A 26409-nucleotide genomic window follows, 5' to 3' on the forward strand; every position below is an offset into this window, starting at 1 on the left:
TTCCTTGCCCCCAAACACCTGAAGGATACTATAAATTGCCAACAGTAAGAACTATACAAAACCATGATTGATCTTGAGAAGCACTGGCCCACAAAATTTTTAAAGAGTTCTGGAGGAATTCTAGGATTACAGCTAAGTGCTAAAAACGAGAGTTAAAAAATAAAATTTGCATGCTATGATTCTACAAATTCAACTGTTTAAATGTAGGCAAGATAATATTCAGAGTAATCTTACACAAGTATATGAAATACTACTAGGTTGAAGAGGATTAACTACTTTCTGTCCCCAATAAAGATAAAGTGGGTTTTGGTGGCAGAAGGATTTTAACTACACCATCAGCCATGCCAAGCCCAGAAAGTTATAAGCTGAAAATTAAAATCAAGATTTGGGTAAACTTAAAATTTAACACTCACTGCATTGTTACATGCTGGCCCCCATGTCCCTTGCCATTTATTTGAAAACATGAACAGTGCTAATGAAATTCTCCAAGTTGAAGGCTTTGTCTTAGCAAAACCACAAAGTTAAACTGTAAATATGAAACCCACAGGAAGGGTAAGAACACTAGAGGGGGGACTTCCCTGGTGGCGCAGTGGTTAAGAATCCGCCTGCCAATGCAGGGGACACGGGTTTGATCCCTGGACCAGGAAGATCCCACATGCCACGGAGCAACTAAGCCCGTGCACTACAACTAGTGAGCCTGCGCTCTAGAGTCTGTGAGCCACATCTACTGAGCCTGTGTGCCACAACTACTGAAGCCCGCATGCCAAGAGCCCGTGTTCCACAAGCAAAGCCACCACAATGAGAAGCCCACACACCACAATGAAGAATAGCCCCTACTCGCCACAACTAGAGAAAGCCTGCGTGCAGCAATGAAGACCCAATGGAACCAAATTAATTAATTAAAAAAAAAAGAATACTAGAGGGGAGCCTTTTCCTATTTTCCTAGAATCTTCAAATTAAAGATATCTATTTATCTAGGAAAGATTAGTGGCAATGCCTGGCTGGCTTAGAAATTTTTTACAGATTCCTATCTTTCTATAGCCTGTGATAAAATCTTAAAATAAGGTTTAAAAATAGCCATCCTTACAAAAAGTATGCTGTTTTGTAAAATGTACCCTAAAATTCTAGTAGAAATACTTCTCTCTCCATAATATTTAACCATTGAGATACAACCTTTTAGTTTAATAAGTATTAAAAACAACTCTAATGTTTTAAAACATATTCTTCTACTTTAAATAAATTTATACTGATACTTGAAAATCTATCAAAGTATAGATTTTTAACCATCCTCAATTATTTTTACATTAACCACTTTTATTTCACCTCTAAAGTTCTTAATCACATGGAATCAACAAATTCCTCTAAACATTTACCTTAAGGAAAAAAATGGAAGGAGATACAGTAAAATGGTGTGTGATGGCCACAGTCATTCTAATAAGGGAAAGTTGCACAAAAAAGGTAACAAATTTTGTATGCAAACAGTCTAAACAGATTTTTAACAATAAAGACAAAATTAGATGCTAATGTCACTGTTTTCAGAAAAAGATAAAGCAGTAAGTGTAAAAGCATTATGGTATTACAAATGATTTACAGAAACAACTAAGAAACTTGATTAAACATAAACTCCCTCTAATATGCAAACCATACATTATCTCAACATGATTTATAGAAGGACTATGTCCAATGAAAATCCAAACTCACTTTTAGGCAACATCCAGAAAACTGAAAATGCTGTTCCTCTTTTAATTTAACATGTATTTCTCAAATAAGATTCACCATGAACATTATTTCAGGCTATATTTTTCTATCCTCTCTAGATAGCCAAGTGAAAAATCCAACAATACACAAATTGGTGTTTTCATCAGTACGTTAAACAACAGGTAGTGAGGTTAGGAAACAAAACACAAGCTCAATCAATAGAATACTAGCACAGAGGCATCCATGGTAACCTACAAGAAAGAATCTGGGCCACAAAACAGGTTTTCCATTTTGAATCTCACTAACTTCTAGATAGTCTGTGTATTCTGACGTTATAAAGTAGTCAAAATATTTAATGAGTGAACCTCATGTTCCACTACCTACAAAGGTCTAAAGCAACAGAAAAATTGTCATTTTATGTCGCTGAGAGTTTTTAACTGTCCTTTATATAATTTATTTTGTTTAGTAGCACGTGATAGAATTATACACAGATTATTTTTTAAAAATCAAGTATGGTATTTCTATATACAGTAAGCCCTCAGCATAATTTCTGCCTCTGAAGTGCTAATACAGTATTTAAAATTATACAAACAAACATCCAGTAAACAGCATTTTATTTTATGACACTCTGTGTTAATACAATAAATATACAAAACTTCCAAACCACTGAAAACATGCAACATTAGAGGGACAGATGGAGGGCGTTTATATAGAACCATGACAGTCACCATAATGGCAGTGCAATATTACTCACTGACAAAATATACAAACATCCCTAGATAAATAATCCAAGTACCAAATTAAAAACCACTGAGCAATGATTTTCCAGTGTTCAAACTTTAGTTTGAAATAAAATAGCCAAAACTTAATATCATAAACTGAAAAATGACATGGGTCCTTACAACGTGAAGACCATTTCATGATTGTGATACTGGGTGATGCTAATATTAAATACAGAACACTAACAAATGCCAATCTTTTACTGAGTGCAAATGTGACTATTTACTAATAATCATTGTTAAGAGAATAGAAATAAGAATTAAAAACCCCTCTACCTTATTAAACTGTTAAGCACTACCATTTTAGTGCACATTTATGTTTTTAAAAACACATTTTTCTCTCATAAGCTTGTATTAACCCAAATAACTGGAATTTAAAACATTTCCCCCATCCAAACAAAAAAAGGTACTGTCAGTTGTAATTATTCATTGCTATTTAGCAGTAGAGGATGTCTACAGAATAGAGAGAAGCATTCCTAATTCTCGAAGGAAAGTATCTCAGTATTTTTCACAAGTCTCTATGATAAAGTTTACATTTGTAGTTTGAAGAAAACCAAAAGGAAATTGAGAGATGAGTTAGTAACAGACATAAGTGCTTTTGTTGTGTTTTGTGGTCAATGTTTTGAATGTTTGTAAAATCCACACTCAACAAAGCATAATGATGAGACACATTTTCAGTAAGATGATAGACTGAACAACTTGAACTGGCTTATTTGGTTGAGAAAGTAGGTTGAGATTATCACTGATCAGAAATATTCATAAAAACAGCTTTAAATTCATACTCTGAATCCTACTTTTATCAAAATAAAAGAAATAGCTTCCAAGTATATGACTTCAGCTAAGTCCCAAATAAACCAAATGTAAACACCATCTGGGTAGATCCGTGTTATATCAAGTATCACACAAGGCTTCTTTCATAAATAGTAAGAACCCACCATCCTACCCCCAGCCTGAAACTCATTTTAACTCCAGATCTGGGGGGAAGAATAAAAGTGATTTAACCATTTACACCCAGCTGATTTTTTAGTCTCAAATAATATAATCCAATAGACTACCCTTACTCAAAATCAAGCTGAATACTTATGCTGCAATCTTAGGTTAGCTAATGACTTCCAAAACAACAGTATCATGACTTTACTCAAAGACATTTGTCTTTGAGTCATTTAATCAGTTATTAAAAATCATTCAAAGTTTCAACCCAAGTATGCTATAAGAATGAAGTCCTGTGATGCACAGTAATAATTTAACATGATTAAATCAATATTCATAATTAATGCATTCAGCTGTATCTGTATTTTCTTGCTTGGTACAACTTAAATGTTTTATTTTTTCTATTGCTACAAATTTTAATGTATTCAGTCTGTCTCAAAAATTCAAAGACTGAGGTGCATTAGGGATTTCAAGTATATGTGAAGTGCCAGGGTCTTTTTATTTTTAATGCCAACGAGACAGGAGAGGCTAAAAGAAAACTTTCTTAAATACTGTAATGTTCTTTTTTGGATATGGAGTTAGGCTAGACTTTAATACTTCTGTTAAAAATTACACACGTGTACCCCAAAAAAGAGCTACCAAACACAATCTCAGTTCAATTAAAAAGAGTAGCCACAATATACCAAAGTTTCTATACAGTAATATTTTACTATGATATGAATACTGAAAATTAAAACCAAAAAGGTATTATCATCACTACATTCTATTCCATCACTTATCTACCTTTTCTTTTGGATAAATGCACTGCATATTATATTATATCCTCATATTGCACCCCAGTACCTTTTTATTTAAAAGAAAGTATTACAGAAAATCATTTCTATGATTCTATAAACAACTCCCCAATACCTACAACCATTAGCAGTGCATAGGCCAAAATACTAATTCTTTTCGGAAACATGGTAGTCATGCAAGATCAGAGATTGATTATCAAAATATCAACTACTCTAAAAAAAGAAAATAAAAAGATAAAATTTACATTATCTACTATTAAATGTACACAGGCTCTTCACTGGTGACTGAAACTGCTAAAAAGCAAGCCAATTTAAAAATCCCTAAGTCTCTGATGTCCTATTTCTTTCAGTATAAATAAGGAAAGGAATGAAGCATTGCTTTACTGCTCCAATGTGTAATCCTTACATCTAAGACTCTTGAAAGAATGACTGCAGCAAGTACTAAGTGCATTTTTAATCATAAGTGCCATGTTCATTTCAGTGCGTCACCACTGAAATAATTTGCTGAACATTCATCCCCCAAAAAATATGGAGAATATTTATTTAGCGTGTAATGTTTTTTTCTGCAAGGGGCACTGAAATACTAAGAAACTGTCAGATAAATAATAAGACAAGGAAGTTTTTCTGGTTTTAGCCCATGCACAAGTGATTAGGAAATATACGTGCTGTGTGTACTGTGTGTTTTGAACAAAAAATATTTATAGAATACAGTAACTGCAGAAAAAGTACAGTCAAAAGGTAACAGTGTATCATTTGAAGACTCTTTAAATGTGGTTACCCTTGAAAGCATTCTGAGCTGCACTAGTTGCTGCGCTTGAAGCTGCATTTGCAGCTGCGGTCTGGACAGTTTTGTTGGACATCACACCTGTCGCAAACTCTTGCTGGGCCTTCTCAAAACTAGCACCTGTTGTGCGATACAGTCCATGTACCTACAGAGGCACAGAAAAGTGGAAGAAGATGAGTGGTAATCTACACGTTCATTATCAACAGCTCTTCAATTAATCTCAACATGACTTGGAGGTAAAAAGACTAGATTCCAGGCAGGATTCCTAAGGTCAAGAACATCAGCCACCACACTGCCACACAACATTGTGTGTAAACATCTTCTTAAAACAGATTTTTCCTTTCTGTCCCCAGTGCAGAAGAGATGATTATGCCTACGCCAAACCAAAAATAGTATAAAAAACAACTTCTTAACCAAATGCAAAAAGCTATGTTTTCCACTGTACCTATTTAAGATATTACAGTCTTACAAAAGAATGGTTTAAACATAACAAGAGACATTCTGACTTAAATACATTAATTTACTACCCTAGACAATTCCAAGAAAATGATACTTTACCTATTTCTATGTTGGCTACATATACACCACTGACCCTGTTACATCAAATGGTATCAATTTATCATTTAATGCACCAAGCAATATGTGTGTCCTCAAAGATAATTCACTCTGTATACTATTTAACTTTTTGTGTATGGTCAAGTCCTAAAGGATTTAAGAAGAAACACTTCTGAGAACTACCTGTCTATTCTGATTCATCACTCAAATCTTAGATTTTTATGAGCAGGGTTGAAAAATACTCTATTAGCATCTCTTTTTAAGATGCATAAACTACAAAGCACATCAATCCATAACATCAGCCACTCAACCTAATACCAAGTTGAGAAAGGAAATAACAACAAGGCGTATTAGGACAAATGTTGACATTTATTTACTACATGCCTACAAACTTGGGGGGAGGAAAGATGAGACAGAAAAGTGAACTTGTAATTACACTGCATTGTGATTAGGTCTAAATTAGACGCCTGACTAGAATGTCATCCAAGCAGGTCTGGAGGATGGGGTCAGTGCACCCAAGTCAGTCCTTTTCCTAAACCCAAATATGTAGAAACTGGTAATTGTGAAGTTAAGTGTGGAGTGAGGAAAGGCAGAAGGAGTCAAATACTTTCAAGTTTAGATGCTGGGAAGTTGTTTCAAGAAGATAGAGAACAGATGATTGAACTTGGGGTACTCCCCAAAAAATAATAAATAAATAAAATTAAATTAAAAAAAAAAAGAAGATAGAGAACAGAGAGGATAGGTTAATTTATGGGGAAGAGTAGACGCTAAGTTCTAAACATTCATCCTCTGCACAAATGTTTATTGACTACCTTCTCTAAGCCTGCCACAACAGGCAGGTGAAAATTTGGTTTGGAGGTGGAGAGGAATGGGCTAGAGACATGGATTTGGAAACCAATGACACATAAATGGTAGCTGCAACTCTGACGTAATGGAACTGTTCATGGAGAGAGAACATGTAAAGTAGAAAAAGAAGAAAATCATGTACCAAAGCCTGTTAAGACACCAATATTTAAGAGGTACCCATAACAACAAGAAATGATTAAGAGAGGAATAAGAAAAACCAGGGACTTTTTCACAGATGCCAAGGGAAGGAAGCAGTTAAGGAAGGAAGAGCTGTCAGGGGAAAATAAGGGGTAAAAGTCCCAAGTTCTTCATACAGTAGTGAAAGCAAATGCCATATTACTATGGGTCAAAGTACTAAAGGGTCGGGAGAGGGACTTCCCTGGTGGTCCAGTGGTTAAGACTCTGCACTCCCAATGCAGAGGGCCCGGGTTCAATCCTTGATCAGGGAACTAGATCCTGCATGTTGCAACTAAGAGCCCACATGCCACAACTAAAAGATCCCATGTGCCACAACAAAGATCCCACGTGCCACAACAAAGATCCCACATGCCACAACTAAGACCCCGCACAGCCAAATAAATAAATAAATAAATAAATATTCACATATACTGGTGAACCTTAAAATTCTTCTAGTACCACAGCACTATCATAAGTATAGAACTATTTTTATTCACTTTCCAAACCAAGTTGTTTATAAAAAACTAAAGATACAGATAAATTACTAAGCCTATGTTCAAGAAATTAATCTCACAAATGAGTACATACAATTAGATCCTACAAATTAAGTGTATTATAGAAATCTAATAAACCTTCTTTACTTACTAGACCTAGTCACAATGCAGAGTAATTACAGGTTAACTTGTCTGTCTCTCCCCCTTCCCTCCCACCCCCCCTCAATTTATGGGCCTGTAATTAACAAACATTTGTTCTAATTTGCTTTATTCCTTTTTTCAAATTTGTATTAAATCGAGTGGCTGATGTTATGTATCCATGAACTTCATGGTTTAATTACTTAAAATTTAATTCATAGCCCCACAGAACAGAGAGGGAAAATAAAGGTAGGAATAACACATTTCTCAACAGTCTACATCTATAAAGACTCACGAGAGCCACCTAGAGGGAAAAGACTGCATATGTATTCAGTGCACAATTCTCAAATAACGCATTAAATCCATGACATCCATGTGAAAGAGGTGACTCTTCATTTCAGTGTCCCAGCAAGATGATGGGCTACTTACAAGGATCAACATCTCAAAAAGCTTACCATTTCCCTGTTATGTTTCAGTGATATCTACTGATATCTATTGATAACATACTCATTAAGAAATCAGGGAGATAGTTTTAAGACAAAACAGTGTAATTAAAAAGCAAAACCTACACAACTTAAATACTTGCTACCTCTTTTACTTATGAGAATTGCACTAACCTACATATTTAGTCCTAGGAGTACCACAGAAAGGACACCAGATTTGGTATCTACTGATTCCACTACTTTCTACAGGGCTGGACACCACTCAAAACCTCAAGTTTACATCCAATATGAGAATATTTCTTGTCCTATTTGTCCCTCAGAGTTTTCCTGAGGATCAAATGAGAATTATGTAAATGTGTTACACTAATAAAATTTTAAATTAACTTTAAAATATCTGCAAAAGTGTCACAGCCAAGTCACAGCTCCAGAAAAGAATCCTGCTTCCTTAATGTATCATCAAAAATATCTTAGTGTACAATGTGGTCAAATGACACACAAAATATTGTAAACTATGGAAATTAAAAACCACGGTACTTTATTTAAACAAAATAATCCAAATGTATTATTTCCATTTCCAATGTTTCCAGAACACCATACCAAGAAATCATGCTTTTGGATGGCAGAGTAGGAAGACCTGAGCTCACCTCCCCTCATGGGTGCGCCAAACTTACAGCTGCTTACAGAGCAACTATTGATGAGAAATACTTGAAGACAAGCAGAAAAAAATCTACTAAAATTAAAGATATAAAGAAGGAAGGACAATAAGATGTTCGAGCCCCACACTGGCCTCTGCACTGGGAAGGTAAGTCCCCAGAACATTTGGCTTTGAAGGCCAGCAGGGCTTGATTTCAGGAGAGGCAGAGGGCTGTAGGAAACAGAGACTTCACTTTTAAAGGGTGCACACAAAATACCACCTGCTCTGAAACCCAGGGCAGAAGCAGTAATTTGAAAGAAGCCTGGGTCAGACCCACTTGAAAAGCCTCCTGGAGACACAGGAGGCAACTGGAACTCACCTTGGGCACACAGATGCTGGTGGCAGCCAATTGGGGAGCTCATGCCACCATGAGGACACTGGTGATAGAAAGCGCCATTTTGGAATCCTCCTTCTTGCTTATCAGGGCCTGGTCCCACCCATCAACCTGTCAGCACCAGAACTGAGACACCTCAGGCGAAGCTACTAACAGGTGGACACAGCCTGACTCACCAGCAGACCAGCAGCCATAGGATCCCCAGAGCCCCCAGCTAACCCAGGACCCAGCCCTACAAACCACTGGCTGACATCAATCCTCAGATCTCCAAGGCCAAGCAGCCAGAGACCCTGGAACCAGGTCTACCCACCAGTGAGCCAGCCCTGGGACCACCCTCATGTCCTGGCCCCATCCACAAACAGGTTTACCTTAGCTTCAGGATGCCCTGGTTCTGCAACCAGAGACCCCAGGACCTGCTGACATTCATCAGTGGGCCAGCGCCAGCCCCAAGACTCAGACTCACGCACCAATGGGCACTCACCAGCCCTGGAACCCCTTGGGCCCCAATCACTCCCAAAAGAAAGCCAACACCAGCTTTAAGACACAGCAGACTTGGCAGACAGTTATGCCAGGAACTGGCCCCACCCGCTAGAAGGCCAACACGGGATCTGGGTCACCTAGCATACAAACCAAACCAGCCAACATGAGACCTGGCTCCACCTAGCAGTGGGCCAGCACTAGCCCTGGGACCTCCTGGGGCTCTGTAACCAGCCACCTTGTGACACGGCCTGGCCCATCAGTGGCCGGCAGCCTCTACACAAGGTAGGGCATAGCAACCAACCAGACCAGGGGCCAGCCATGCCTACCAGATTACCTACAGTAGTCAGTATACCGCAATGAAAGGGCCCATGCAGCCTACACAGGGGGCAACCTAAGAACATATAGCTCTGGTGACCAGAGGGGAGTACACTTCTGGGACACATAAGACATTTCCTACATAAGGCCACTTCTCCAAGATCTGGAAATGTAACAAACCTTCCAAATACAGAAAAATGAAAACAGTGAATTAGCCAAAATGAGGTGACAGAGGAATATGTTCCAAATAAAGGAACAAGATAAAACCCCAAAGGAGTAAGTCAGAAAGAGAAAGACAAATATTGTATGCTAACTCACATATATGGAATCTAAAAATGGTACTGATGAACTCAGTGACAAGAACAAGGACACAGATGCAGAGAATGGACTGGAGAACTCGAGGTTTGGGGTGGGGCGGGGGGGGGGAAGGGGAAGCTGAGACGAAGCGAGAGAGTAGCACAGACATATATATAGTACCAGCTGTTAAATGGGTAGCCGGCGGGAAGTTGTTGTATAACAAAGGGAGTCCAACTAGAGGAGGGAAGATGCCTTGGAGGACGGGGACGGGGAGGGTGGGGGGTAGTTGAGGGAGGGAGGGAATATGGGGATATGTGTATAAAAACAGATGATTGAACTTGGTGTACCCCCAAAAAACAATAATTAAAAAAAAAACCCCCAAAGGAAGAACTAAGTGAAATGGAGATGGGCAATCTACACAATAAAGAATTTAGGCTAATGGTCATAAAGAAGCTTAGAGAACTCAGGAGAAGAAGGGATGAACACAGTGAGAAGATTAACAAAGAGTTAGAAAATGCAAAGAAGAACCAAACAGAGCTGGAGGATACAATAACTTAAATTAAAATTACACTAGAAGGAATAAACAATAGGTTAGATGATACAGAGGAACAAATCAGAGAACAGGAAAAGAGAGAGCAGTGGAATCACTCAAACTGAACAGAAAAAAAATTTTTTTTAAAATGAGGACAGTTTAACTGACCCCCAAAACAACATGAAGTGTACTAACATTCACTTTACAGAGGTCCCAGAAGGAGAAGAGAGAAAAGGAGGCAGAGAACATATTTGAAGACATAATAGCTGAAAGGAAATAGACGTCCTGGTCAAGGAAGGACAGAGAGCCCCAAACAGGATCACTACAAAGAGGACCACATCAAGACACACTAATTAAAATAGCAAAAGTTAGAATATTAAAAGCAGCAAGGGAAAAGAAACAAGTTACATACAAGGAAACTCCCATAAAGCTGTTAGCTGACTTTTCAGGAGAAACTCTGCAGGCTGGAGGGAGTGGCACAATATTTCTAAAGTGATGAATGGAAAAAAACCTACAACCAGGAAAACTACTCAGCAAGGCTTTCCTTCCAATTTGAAGGAAAGATCAAAAGTTTTACAGACATGCAAAGCTAAAAGAATTCAGTACCACAAAACCAGATTTATAAGAAATGTTAGAGGCTTCTCAAAGCAGAAAAGGCAACTACTAGAAATATGAAAATTACAAAAGGAAAAATCTCACTGGCAAAGGCAAACATACAGTAAAAGTAGTGAATTAACCACTTGTAAAGCTAGTAGAAAGCTTAAACGACAAAAATAGAAAAATTACCTATATCCACAATAAGTAGCTAAGGGATACACAAAATAAGAAGATGTACAATAAGACGTCAAAACCTGTAAATGTGGCAGAGGGGAAGTAAGAATGCAGGGTTGTTAAAATGTGTTCAAACTTAAGAGATCAGCAACTTAAAATAATCATATATGTGTGTGTATGAATATATATGTATATAAACACACACACAGATTGCTATATATAAACCTCATGGTAATAACAAACCTCATGGTAACAACAAACCAAAAGTCTGTAACTGATAGAAGAAAGAGAAAGGAATCCAAACATAACACTAAAGATAGTCATCAAATCACAAGGGGAGAGAACAAAAGAAAGAAAAAAGAACTACAAAAATAACCCAAAAAACAATTAACAAAATGCCAGTAAGTACATACCTAACAGTAATTACTTTAAATGTAAATGGACTAAAGGCACAATCAAAAGACATAGTGTGGCTGAATGAATATAAAAACAAGACTCATAAATATGCTGTCTACAAGACACTCACTTTAGATCTAAAAGTCACACACATGGACTGAAAGTGAGGGTATGGAAAAGTATTCCATGCAAACAAAGTTGCAGCAGCAATACTTAGATAGAATAGACACTGAAACAAACTAATAAGAGACAAAGAAGGACATTAAATAATGATCAAGGGATCAATCCAGAAAAAGATATAACAGTTGTAAATATATATGCACCCAATATAGGAGCACCTAAATATACAAAGTACACATAGTAAGTCCCCTACATACGAACCATCAAGTTGTGAACTTTCAGAGATATGTTCCATTAATGTCAGGTGTGACTGAAATTGCAGCTTGCCCTCCGTCTCCTATTGCTGGTGATCCTTCAGCTCTACCATCTCCCATGTCCTCTCCCTCCTCTAGTGAGTAACTCTTCTTGTCTGTTCACTTGATGCCAACTCATGTATGCCAGCTGTTGTACTGTACTACTGTACTTTTCAAGGTACTGTACTGTAAGATCAAAAATGTTTTATTTTTTGTGTTTTTTATGTATTATTTGTGTGAAAAGTATTATAAACCTACTACAGTACAGTACTATATAGCTAGGTGTGTTAGTTGGGCACCTAGGCTAACTTTGTTAGACTTACAAACAAGTTGGACTTACGAACAAATTGGACTTACGAACATGCTCTTGGAACAGAACTCGCTGTAAGCAGGGGAATTACTGTACTAACACACATAAAGGGAGAAACTGATAGAAACTCAATAATAGTAGAAAACTTTAACACCCTACTTACATCAATGGACAGATCATCCAGACAGAAAATCAATAAGGTAACACTGGCCTTAAACAACATAACAGACCAAATGAAGTTAATAGAGAGCACTCCGTCAAAAAGTAGCAGAATCACATTCATTCCAAGTGCATTAGGGACGTTCCCCAAGACAGATCACATGGCAGGCCACAAAACAAGTCATAGTAAACTTAAGAAAACTGGAATCATATCAAGCATCTTTTTTGATCAAACACTGTGAGACTAGATATCAACTACAAAAAAAAATGCAAAAATAACCCCACAAACACATACAGACTAAACAACATGCTACTAAACAAACAATAGATCACTGAAGAAATCAAAAAGGAAATAAAAAAATACTTGGAGAAAAAGGAAAACAAAAACACAATGATCCAAACTCTATGAGAAGCAGCAAAAGCAGTTTCTAACAGTGAAGTTTATAGTGATACAAGTCAACCTCAGGAAATGAGAACTCTCAAATAAACAACCTAACCTTACACATAAAGGAACTAGAAAAAGAACAAACAAAACCCAGAAGTTAATAGAAATCATAAAGAACAGATTAGATATAAATGAAACAGACTAAAAAAATAGAAAAGTTCAATGAAATTAAGAGTTGGTTCTTTGAAAAGGTAAACAAAATTGATAAACCATTAGCCAGACTCATCAAGAAAAAAAGAGAGAGGGTCCAAATCAATAAAATCAGATATGAAAAAGGAGACGTAGCACAGAAATATAATGGATCATAATAGATTACTATGAACAATTATATGCCAATAAAATGGACAACCTAAAAAAAAACAAGTTCCCAGACATACAAGCTCCAAAGACTAAGTCAGGAAGAAAAAGAAACTAGGAACAGACCAATTACCAAGAATGAAATTAAATCAGTAATTTAAAAAACCTCACAGCAAGCAAAAGTCCAGGAACAGATGGCTGCACAGGTGAATTCTACCAACACTTAAAGAAGAGTTAACACCAATCCTTCTCAGCTATGCCAAAAAACTGCAAAGAAAAATGTTTCTGAACTTATTCTATAAGGCTGGCATCACCCTGAAACCAAAACCAAAGATATCACAAAAAAGAGAAATTTACAAACCAATATTATTGATGAACATAGGTATAAAAAACCCTCAATGAAATATTAGTAAACCAAATCCACCAACACATTAAAACGATCATACACCACCATAATGTAGGATTTATCCCAGGGGTATAAGTATGGTTCAATATCTGCAAATCAATCAATGTGCCCACATTAACAAATTTTAGAATAAAAATATGATCATCTCAATAGATGCAGAAAAAGCTTTTGATAAAATTCAACATCCACTTATAATAAAAACTCTCTACAAAGTGGGTACAGAGAGAACATACTTCAACATAACAAAGGCCACAAATGACAAGCCCACAGTTAACATCATACTCAGTGTTGAAAAGCTGAAAGCATTTCTTCTAAGAACAGGAACAAGACAAAGATGCCCAGTCTCTCTGCTTTTAGTCAACATAGTATAGGAAGCAATATACATAGTAATCAGACAAGAAAAAGAAATAAAAGGAATCCAAATTAGACAGAAGTAAAACTGTCACTGTTTGCAGATGACATGATACTATGCATAGAAAATCATAAAGATGCCACCAAAAAACTACTAGAACTTATCAATGAATTCACTAAAGTCATGGGATACAAAATTAATATACAGAAATCTACTGCATTTCTATACACTAACAATAAATTATCAAAAAGAGAAATTAAGGAAACAATCCCACTTACAACTGCATCAAAAAGAATAAAATATCTAGGAATAAACCTACCTAAGCAGGTAAAACGTCTGTACTTGGAACACTATGACACTGATGAAAGAAACTGAAGACAACACAAACAGACGGAAACATGTACTGTGTTTGTGGATTGGGAGAATTACTATTGCTAAAATGACCATACTACCCAAGGCAATCTTAATATTCAATGCAATCCCTATCAAAATACCAATACCATTTTTCACAGAACTAGAATAAATAATTTAAAATTTGTATGGAAATACAAAAGATCCTAAATAGCCAGAACAATTTTGAGAAAGAAGAACATCTGGAAGAATCATGGCCCCTGACTTCAGGCTATACTACAAAGCTACAGTAATCAAAACAGTATGGTACTGACACCAAACCAGACATATAGAGCAAGAGAACAGAATAAAGAGTCCAGAAATAAACCCGTGTACTTATGCTAAATTAAACTACAACAAAGGAGGCAAGAATATACAATGGAGAAAAGACAGTCTCTTCAATAAGTCATGCTGGGAAAACTGGACACCTACAAGTAAAATAATGAAATTAGAACTCTAACATCACAAACAAAAATAAACTCAAAATAAATTAAATACCTAAATGTAAGACAGGAAACCACAAAACTCCTAAAAGAAAACATAGGCAGTATACTCTTTGACATCAGTCTTAGCGATATTTCTTGGATACGTCTCCTCAGGCAAGGGAAACAAAAGCAAAAATGAACAAATGGGACTACCTCAAACTAAAAAGCTTTTGCACAGTGACGGAAACCATCAACACAATGAAAAGGGAGCCTACTGTATGGGAGAAGATATTCCAAACAATATATGACAAGGGGTTAATAGCCAAAATATACAAAGAACCCATACAACTCAACATCAGAAAAACAACCAACCTCATTAAAAAATGGGCAGAAGACCTAAATAGACATTTTCCAAAGAAAACATACAAATGGCCAACAGGCAAATGAACAGATGCTCAACATTACTCATCATCAGGGAAATGTAATTCAAAACCACAATGAGATATCACCTGTCAGAATGGCTATTATCAAAAAGACAACAAATTACAAGTGTTGGCAAGCATGTGGAGAAAAGGGAACCCTTGTACACTGTTGGTGGGAATATAAATTGAAACAGCCATTATCAAAGACAGTATGGAGACTCCTCAAAAAATTAAAAAGAGAACTGCCAAAAGAGCCAAAAAACCCACTTGTAGGTATGTATCTAAAGAAAATGAAAACACTAATGTGAAAAGATACATATATTCATTGCAGCATTATTTACAATAGCCAAGATACGGAAGCAACCTAAGCACACATCAACAGATGGTGAAAGAAGATGTGGTGTGAGCATGCACACATACACACACACGAATACTACTCAGCTATAAAAAAGAATGGAATCTTGCCATTTGTGACAACATGGATGCAGCTAGAGGGTATTATGCTAAGTGAAATAAGACATACTGTATGATTTCACTTACATGTGGAATCTGAAGAACAAAACAAATGAACAAACATAACTAAACAGGAACAGAATCACAGATACAGAGGACAAACAGGTAGTTGCTGGGGAGGGGGGGAGGAGAGTGATAGCTGAGGAGATTAAGATTAGAAACTTCTAGTTGCAAAATAAATGAGTCACAGGTATGACATGTACAGTATGGTGAATATAGTCAATAATTATGTAATATCTTTGCATGCTGACAGATGGTAACTAGACTTATTGTAGTGATCACTCTGAAATGTACAGAAATATTAAGTCACTATGTTGTATAACAGGAACTAACAGTGCTGCAGGTTAATAATACTTCAAAAACAGATTCACAGACAAGGAGATCAGATTTGTGGTTATGAAAAACAGGGCGGAGGGAGTGGGAACTGGATGAAGGTAGGCACAAAAGGCACAAACTTCCAAGTACTAGGGATGTAACGTTCAACATAATAAATATAATTAATAGTGCAGTATGTTATATACAAAAGTTGTTAAGAGAGTAAACACTAAGAGTTCTCATTGCAAGGAAAGCTTTTTTCTATTTCTGTCATTTCTTACTTATATGAGACGATAGATGTTCACTAAACTTAATCTGGTAATCATTTCATGATGTATGTAAGTCAAACTATTATGCTGTACATCTGAAACTTATATGGTGCTGTATGTCAATTATATCTCAATAAAACTGGAAGAAAAAAAAAGATATCATGCTTTTAGGATTCCTATTTACCAAAATGATTTCAACATTTTTAAAAGCTGGGAAAAATGAGTTTTTGAAAATTGTCTTATTCTCATTTTGAGTTTTGAAAAAAAACACCTGGACCGCTAAGCCTAAATTTTTCAATTAAACATTTTTTAGAAACTCTCTAGAAACCCTCCTGCCCATAGATCTGGGTCAGATACCCTTTCTGTAATCTCTTTAACTACTACTCTAGATTCACACTATTGAAATTCCACTCATCCTTTGAGGTCTGTCTTAAATATTGCTGTTCTCCTTCTGCCTGAACTAGCTGTGGCTCTCCCTTTTGTCAGCACCTCCAGGACTTTCAGGGATGTATATTGTAACTCTTCTTTTCCAGGGTTTATTCACATGTCTTATATCCTACATGCTTTTTAAGTTCCTTGAGGGGAAGTGGCAATTTCCACTCATAGTTTTACCTCCAGAACACATAGTAACTTGTGGAACAATTCACTGAACAATTATTTGTTTCTATTTCTGCTATGGATTAAACAAATGGCCCCAAATATCCTCATTATTTAAAAAAAAAGTTACCAAATAAGTTCAATACCACTGTAACAGACTAATCCTGTGTTACAAAGTAAAATGCTTGGTTTGCAATTATCTCAGAGGTTAATTGCTTTAAAAGTGAACATACTATTTGACACTTACTAGGTTGGCTATAATCAGAAAACGGAAAACAAGTGTTGGTGAGGATGTGGAGAAACTGAAATCCTTGCACATTGCTGGCAGGAATGTAAAACAGTGCAGTCACTACAGAAAATAGTTTGGTGGTTCCTCAAAAAGCTAAACATAGAATTACCATATGATGACCAAGCAATTCCACTCCTAGGTATATAACCATAAGAACTGAAAGCAGAGACTCAAAGCAATACTTCTACACCAATATTCATAGTAGCACTATTCACAGTAGAAAAAAGGTGGGAACAGTCCAAGTGTCCATCAACAAACTAATAAACATAATGTAGCATATACATAGAGTGAAATATTATTCAGTCATAAAAAAGAATGAAATTCTGACACATACTACAACACAGATGAACCCTGAGAACTTCATGCTAAGTGAAATGAGCCAGACACAAAAGGAAAATATTGTTTAATTCCAATTACATTAAATATCTAGAATAGGCAAATTCACTGAGACAGAAAGTAGATGAGAGGTTATGAAGCACTGGTGGTAGGGGGAATTGGAGAGTTATTGCTTAATGCCCACAGAATTTCTGTTGGGGTGATAAAAAGTGGAAATAGTGGTAATGGTTACACAACATTGTGAATGTAATTAATGCCACTAAATTGTACACTTAAAAATTATTAAAATAGCACATTTTACGTTTTATATACATAGCCACAACCTTTAAAAATAATGTAATATACCAAAAAGCATTGAATTATATAATTTAAATGGGTAACCTGCATGATATGTGAATTACATCTCAGTAAAGCTGTTAAAATATGCATATAAAGATTATCTGGATGAAAATATCATATGTACAGTGTTATAAACTAGCAGATCTACCAAATTTGAAGATGCCTAAGTAAAGATAATTCACAGTAATTTAGTTACATTAACTGAGATTTGAGATCTAATAAGTAACTAGCCTAGTACTTACAGAAAAGGATGACAAAATTAAAATTTGGGCAATAAAAAAAAAGTGAACATACTAAGGATACCAACTGATGACAAATATAAACAACCTGTTCAGAGTGCCAATTTTTCAAGGGATTTAAAAGTATTCCTGTACCTACTCTGTCCCCTGATGAAGATAAGAAGCACGTGGACTAGCATTTTAATAGGCAACATGAATCATCTGAAATTGATACTAATCAGAAAAGACTCTAGTGTTGGACAATTAAGAGAAAGAAAAAGAGAGAAGTAGCATGCCTATTTGTGACGGTACAGAAAGATAGAACAGTAAAAAGAAAGACAGTACAGTAAAATTATCAGCATTCTGTTCTAGACCCAAAATAAATTAGAAAAAAAACATGGCGTGGTGAACAATCACCATGCTTTCCAAGACAGTGAAATTCACTTTTAATCTAAGGCGGCTATCACTTTATATACAATAGGATAGCTTCACAAAGCATTGACTGTAAAACACCAATTTAACTAATAAATGAGACTTTTCATTACTCTGGATCATATGCCCCAATTCTATACTCTCACACAAAATAAAAGATTATTTGCAAAACAGATATTTTGGTATAGAAAAAATTTTTAAAGTATGAGGGTGAGTCAAAAATTATCCGCACTCTGGCTGTAGAATTTATTGTAATTAACTTTTAGAAAAGACAAATACTTCATTTTTTGACATAATCTCCTTGCTTTTCAATACACTTTGTCCATCTGTCAACAAGCTTTCGTATTCCTTCATTAAAAAATGTTTTAGGCTGAGCTGTGAGCCACGAATGCACCGCTGTCTTCACTTCATCAGAAGCGAGTCTTCGTCCTCGTAGGGCTGCTTTCAGGAGACCAAACAGGTAAAAGTTCAATGAAGCAAGATCAGGACTATAGGGAGGATGCTTTAACATCTCAAAACGAAGTTTCTGCAGAGTGTCGACAGTGTGGGCAGAAGTGTGCAGACGTACATTGTCATGCAAGATCACAACACCCTTGGATAGCACTCCTCTGCGTTTAATCTGAAGTTTAGGTTTCAGCTCTTCAATAAGCATCTCACTGTAATAAGCACTGTTGATTGTTGAACCTTTTTCCTGATAATGTTCCAATACTGGCCCTTGAGAATCCCAGAAAACTAAGCATCAATTTTCCAGCTGATGGCTGACTGAACTTTTCCTTGTTTGGCGATTGAAGATGTTTCCATTCCATACTCTGCTATTTACTTTTAGGCTCGTAGTGATGAATCCATGTCTTGTCACCAGCAATGATTCTCTTTAAGAAACTTTCACCTTCCTTAGGGTATCGGTCCAAATTTTGTTTGCAGATATCCAAACCCTTCGGTTTATGCTCTTCGGTGAGTTGTTTCGGTACCCGTCTCACACAAACTTGTCAAAGCCAAAGTCTGTTGTGGATTACTTCGTTTTGAGATGTTAAAGCATCCTCCCTATAGTCCTGATCTTGCTTCATTGGACTTTTACCTATTTGGTCTCCTGAAAGCAGCCCTACGAGGACGAAGACTCGCTTCTGATGAAGTGAAGACAGCGGTGCATTCGTGACTCACAGCTCAGCCTAAAACATTTTTTAATGAAGGAATACGAAAGCTTGTTGACAGATGGACAAAGTGTATTGAAAAGCAAGGAGATTATGTCAAAAAATGAAGTATTTGTCTTTTCTAAAAGTTAATTACAATAAATTCTACAGCCAGAGTGCGGATAATTTTTGACTCACCCTCGTACTTTAAAAACTTTTTTTTTAAGTGAAATAATTATTTTCGGGCTTCCCTTGTGGCACAGTGGTTAAGAATCCGCCTGCCAATGCAGGGGACACGGGTTTGAGCCCTGGTCTGGGAAGATTCCACATGTCATGGAGCAACTAAGTCCATGTGCCACAACTACTGAGCCTACGTGCCACAACTACTGAAGTCCACACACCTAGAGCCCATGCTCCACAACAAGAGAAGCCACTGCAATGAGAAGCCTGTGCACCACAACAAAGAGTAGCCCCTGCTCTCTGCAACTACAGAAAGCCCGAGTGCAGCAACAAAGACCCAACAAAACCAATAAATAAAGAAATAAATTTATAAAACAAAAAAAGCGAAATAACTTTTTTCTAATATTCTTCTGAAGTGCAAAAGAATCACTATTAACAATTATTTTATTAATGTGGACAAAGTCTATTAACAATTTTTTAAAATTTCATAGAAAAAATAACCATTCAAAACTAGGTCCCAAAGAAAATACAAATTGTGTATCATCTATTTATCTCTTCCATGCTAACTTACTCTAGCTCTTATATCAATTAAAGGACAGGGGAAATTTTGTATTCCCCTGATATATAATCTCCTATGACTCATTCATTTGTTATCTGACCCATTTATAATACCTCTCCCTTAACCCAAAACTATTATTTAACGCTTTCTAACAGTTTACTATAAAAAGATGAGCCTGTAAAAAGAGTGTTTGGGAATAATCTAAAAGAAAATTTTAAAAATCTGAGAAAGGTTAAGGATTAAACTATTCCCTTATATATGAAGAGATACAAGAGACAGATATTCTTGCATTTCAATTATTTTAAATTTGGATTATAAGATGACACTATGGGGAAAACAAAGGTACCATAGTGCTCATACTGGGTGCTTTAGACACCAATGATTACCTAACTCCAAATTATGCAAGACTTCAGAATGTCAACAAAATCTCAAAATTGTATTTGCTGTCACTGAAATAAATATATACCACACAGCACAGTTTAGCTGGTGCTGGAGACACAGAATAGCCTAATAAAAAGAGCCAAAATAGTGTGTTCAGATAACTTTTAGAGGGCATTAACTGCTTATGAAAAGCCTGACCCCTAGTGGTTATAAACTATGGCTACATACCCCCAAAGGACTTATTTTCTTTTAAAATGTACAGTGTGGGGATATAGTCACTAATATAATATCATTATATGATGACAGATGGTAACTAGACTTATTGTGATGATCATTTTGAAATATCAGATCACTATGTTGTGCACCAGAAACTAACACAGTGTTGTAGGTCAATTATACTTCAAAAACAAAGTCACTCATAGAAAAAGATAGATTTGTGGTTATGAGAGGCAGGGGGTGGGGGGAAGGAGAATCAGATAAAGACAGTCCAAAAGGTACAAACTTCCAGTCATAAGTAAGTGCTAGAGATGTAATGTACAACATGATAAATATAATTAGCAGTGCTGTATGTTATATATGAAAATTGTTAAGAGAGTAAATCCTAAGAGTTTTCACCACAAGGAAAAAATGTTTTTAAAATTTTTATTTTGTATCTATATAAGATGATGAATGTTTGCATATAGATCATTTCATGATACATGTAATTCAAATCATTATGCTGTACTCCTTAAACTTCTACAGTGTTGTATGTCAATTATATTGCAGTGAAACTGGAAGGGAAGCAAAAAACCAGCAAGTTTTGAGCAAGTACGGGAAGAAAATAAAAAGTCAGGTGTTTTCATTGGATCTCAATTTCTATCAAACTAAGTAAGAGAAATCCTTGCCATTACAAATATGAAAGCTGGTGCAAACTATATTTTAGCTTATATTATCTCCATTTATTGTACTTCATAAAATCATCTCATCTAAATCCCTTACTTCATAGACAAAGAATATGAGATTGGAACTAGGTCTTGAAAGAGTACTTGTAAGTCTTCGACTGGCAGAGAAGATAAAGTAACCCAGGGGTCAAGAAGCATACCATGAACAAAAACTGAGACAAAGGAATGTACGTGATGTATTTAAAGAAACCAAAGAGTACACTTTGAATGGAATAGAAGTCTGGACCCAGGAGTTGTGAAAGGTCACCACAATCACCACAATCCCATTCTGCAACCTGAAGTCCACTTCAAAAGTCTTCAGAGTGCTGGGTTTGTTTGGGATTTTTTTTAGATTAATAATAGTAACTATATATAAAGCAGACTGAAGGAAGTGGGAGTGGGGTATGAGTGACCTGTAAAAAAAAATTTCTGGGTTAGCTGAGGTTGGAAATGAAAAGGAAGAGAAAGATGGAACAGACACTAAGAAAGTAAGAAAGTGAATTTAAAAAGTAATGGAAGAACTGACAAAGTACTGACATAAATCGTGAATTGAATCACATGAAAAAGTACTTAGAACCACTCATTTATAATAGGTACTTAATAAACTTCCTTTTTAAAACACAGCTTTGTTGAGATGAATTTTATATACTATACAATTTATCCTTGTAAAGTGAACAATTCAATGGTTTTTACTATATTCATAGTGTTGTGAATATATACACACACAACCCAACTTTAGGACATTTTCATCACCCCTTCCCCCAAAAAAGAAATTCTATAACCATTTTCAGTCACCCTCTACCCCACCCCTAGTTAAAGGCAACCACGAATCTACTTTCTGTCTCTACAGATTTACCTATTTTGGACATTTTATGTAAATGGAATCACACAATTTGTGGTGTTAATAAATGTTTCTTGAACATGAATCAGAACTTCTGGAAGGAGGGCCAGTTCTGAGAAGAGAACGAGTTAATGATGCATTCCTGCCAGATGATGAAACCAATCAATTGGAGATGTAAACAGTCACCTGAAGATGCAACTGAATGTTTGTGTAAGCATTGTCTTTCAACTCCAAGATTCTCCTTCATACAGGCAGGGAAGAAACTGAAACACTGAAGGAGGTTGAAATACCCAAGGAAAAAATACTATAGAGCAAGCACAAAGAGCAGAGACCTGACTGCATTTAAGAAGACCTTTACTTATGAGCTGAGCAAAGAAATGAAGGAGAAAGACTAGCCTCAGAGGCAGGAGAATCAGAACATAACTAAAAAGGCTGAGGAAGAGGGGCCACCTGTAATGCAGAAGGCTTCAGAGTCCAAGGAGGAGGAAGAACAGAAAAAAAAAAAAAAAAAAAAGACTAGTACAGGATTCAGTAACTTTAGAAAGTTGAGTTTCAATAGTTATATATGTGTATTTCTAAAAAGAAGTAAAAGTTTTAAGGGAGAAAATGAGTAGCAAAATATGGACAGAAAGAACACAGCCTAGGTTTCACAGAGTTCTGAGAAGGATTAAAGATAAATGTACAAGCAAAATATTTCAAGAATGCAGTTTTCTTAAATATAAGGTACAGTTATTTCTATGCAATCCTTGTACATATTCTCAAGTTATCAGACAGTAAAAAATAACCAAAGAAAAAAATGTTTTAAGGACTTATTTTCTTTAATGTGAGACCCACCAAAAAGCATTAATTTAAAACATAGGTGTTATTCACAGGGTTTCTATATCATGTTGGAACACACGTAGAATACCAAAGGTACATATCCAAGACAAAATAAAACTTTACATTAAAAACAAAAACATTGATTTTTCTCCTACCCTGTGTAATGATTTTTTTTTTAAATAGTGAAAACAGACATGGGAATTCTATAGGAGGCAACAGTCATCCCTCAGCATCTGTGGGGTATTGGTTCCATGATACCCCTTACCCCCACACCCATGGGTACCAAAATCTGAGGATGTTCAATTCCCTTATACAAAGTGGCGTAGTACTTGCATATAACCTACGCACATCCTCCCCGTATGTATACTTGAAATCATCCCTAGATTACTTATAAAACCTAATATGATGTAAATGTTATGTAAATAGTTGTAAAAACAATGTATATACTATGCAACTAGTTGCCAGTGTGAGGTAAATTCAAGTTTTGCTTTTTGGAACTTCCTTGAATTTTTTTTCCCCTAATGTTTTCAATCCACAGTTGCTCAAATTAGAGGATGTGGAACCTGTGGATATAGAAGGCCAACTGTATAGCTCAGATAATTGGGCAGTTACTAAAAATAAAATTCAATCCATAATCCAGCCTGAATCTGTTACCAGCTCACTTTCTACTCTTAGATAAAAGTCTTTAAATTTTAAATACAAATAAAATGCACATACCACACAAGTTTTACTTCTGTTTATTAATCAGTCTACTATGCTTTATATTCAAAAAGCAAATCAGAATATATAAAAAGATACAAATTTTTAAAATGAGGCTGACTCTTCAATTGATAAAGGAAGCCTTCAATTAACAGAATTTTAAAATATTCCTTTTTTACAGGAAATTTTAAATGTGATGCAATTGTCTAAAATTTATCTACGCGTAGCTTTTAATTGTAAAAAGTAATCCTCAGAGAGCAAACTTGCATAAGAACAACAACAAAATGGCTGGAGATTACACTAAATAAAGAGCAAAATGGGAAAATGAGAACTGAACATCAGGTTCACTAAAAAAATTTACAGACTTAAAATTTCACTTACCTTTTTAAACATAACTAGTGAGATGACTGCTGATGCTGTGAAAAGTGCTGCTATGATTATCATCATGATTCCAACGGGAATACTTTGGTTGAGACCAGTAAGGGATGAAATCCAACCGCTATGAAATTTTAAAAAAGTAAAATTAGGCAAATAAGTTAATGCACAATTTTTAAGAACAGCACAGTAACTAACACATTTTCAACACTTACGATCCAGGCAACATCCAAGTTCTTTATATGTATTAACTCATTTAATTCTCACAACAACCCCCTATGATATATTCTATTTTTAATCCCTATTTTACAGATAAGAAACTGAGTCACTGAGATTATTTAGTAACTTGCCCAAGGCCACACAGGTAATAAAAACAGCATAGTCTGAATTCAAACTTAAACACTGAAATCAAAAGCCTTAAATGTGTATCACGAGATGTTACATTTTTTAAGCCTATGATTTCATTATTATTTTTTAAAGTTCATTTCAAATGCTGCTTAATTATGTAAGAAAATATTTGCAAAGCACATATTCAACAAAGGGCTAGTATCCGAAATATATAAAGAACCTTCAATGCTCAACAGTCAAAATACATTTTTAAAATTTAAAAATTTCAATTAGAAAATGGGCAAAGACATGAAGAGACATTTCACCAGAAGGATATAAAGATGGCAAATGAACACATGAAAAGATAAAACATCATGAGTCATTAGGGAGATAAATATTAAAATCACAGCAAGATATCACTACATACCTTTCAGAATAGCTAAAAAAAAATAGTAACAACACAAGCTGGTGCGGATGTGGAGGCTGAGTCACTCAGATGTCGTTGTTGGGACTATAAAATGGTACAGCCATTTGGGGAAATACTATCAGTTTTTAAAAAAACACTAAACTTGCAACTTCCATATGAACCAACAATTACATTCTTCTCTTGGGTATTTACCGCAAAGAAATGAAAACTTATGTTCATACAAAAACTTGTTCACGAATGTCTGTATAGCAGAATAGCCCCCAACGAGGAACAATCCAAGGTCCTTCAACTGGTGAATGGTTAATCTGTGGTCCGTCCACACCATGCATGCTGCTCAGGAATGAAAAGGGATGAGCTACTGACAGACTCAACAAGCTGGGTGACTCTCCAGCGCATTATGCTTAGTGAAGAAAGCTGAAGGTTACATACTGAATGAGTTCATTTATAGAACATTCTTGAAATGACAAGCAGATTAGTGATCGCTGGGGTTAAGGAGGGAAGTGAGTATGGCTATAAAGCGCAGCATAAAGTATCCTCTGGTGATGAAAACATCCTGTATCTTCACTATCAACGTCAAGATCCTGCTTCTGATATGACACCATATTTTACGATATGTTATCACTGGGGAAAACTGGATAAGGGATACTTGGGATCGCTCTGCATTATTTCTTATGACTGTCTATGACTCTACAGTTATCTCAAAATAAACAGTTTAATTTTTTAAAGTCTGCTGAATTACGTGAGGTCTGACTTACAACAGGTCACCTTGTATGCACCCTCACTAGCAGACTCCTGCGCTATTTAGTCACATCACATGCTGTTACGCTCAATTTTAACACTTTTTTCTAAGTTTGTGCTAAACAGCAAAAAAAGAAATTATTTTGGTTTCATGAGAATACAAAAGTGCTGTTAACGTAAGTAGTGTATTTTTTAAATTAAACATTTAAAACATTCCCTTTTTCTCAAATGCTAAAGACTAAACACTTTTTAAAATGATAATGAATGCTACTCTTTCCTAGAACTGATTTAAAATACCCAAATAAATTCTCTGCACGTATATATGCCCATTAAATCTGCAACGCTAGCAACAGCTGTCAGACTTCCAGTGACTAATTCAGTAGTAGCATACTAAATTTAAGTCTTCAAATACACCCTAGTTACGCGGTCAGTTTAGGTTATGTACACAGTGCTGAAAAGTTGCCTTGTACATGCTTTTAGTTTACAAAAATTCAACTGTATGCAACAGTTCTAAGAGAAAGAAGAGTGGGAGGGATGATTTTATAGATATGTACTCTTCCATGCACCATCTCATTCAAGGAATGTTTGCTCCAGAGTGTCTGAAGAGAGATGTAAAGCTATTACCTTCTAAC

The 26409-nt window shown here is 35.8% G+C and overlaps 1 protein-coding gene across 4 annotated transcripts in view; it reads right to left on the reverse strand.

The window, feature by feature from the left end:
* Nucleotides 1–2295: 2295 nt before the first annotated feature.
* The window catches only part of SCAMP1 (secretory carrier membrane protein 1), a 112607-nt gene continuing 88493 nt past the window's right edge, over nucleotides 2296–26409 (reverse strand). For 3 of the 4 annotated variants that reach the window (XM_057740461.1, XM_057740478.1, XM_057740488.1), the window contains 2 exons: nucleotides 24292–24409; nucleotides 2296–5130 (listed from right to left, as the gene is read on the reverse strand). In XM_057740461.1, the coding sequence (XP_057596444.1) occupies nucleotides 4966–5130; nucleotides 24292–24409 (283 nt within the window). In that variant the 3' untranslated portion in view covers nucleotides 2296–4965. Of the gene's footprint in view, nucleotides 5131–21633; nucleotides 21965–24291; nucleotides 24410–26409 lie in introns of those variants that run through there. The other variant, XM_057740470.1, reaches the window with a different exon arrangement.

This window comes from Hippopotamus amphibius, chromosome 1, assembly GCF_030028045.1.
Source record: "Hippopotamus amphibius kiboko isolate mHipAmp2 chromosome 1, mHipAmp2.hap2, whole genome shotgun sequence".
Classification (NCBI taxonomy): Eukaryota; Metazoa; Chordata; class Mammalia; order Artiodactyla; family Hippopotamidae; genus Hippopotamus; species Hippopotamus amphibius.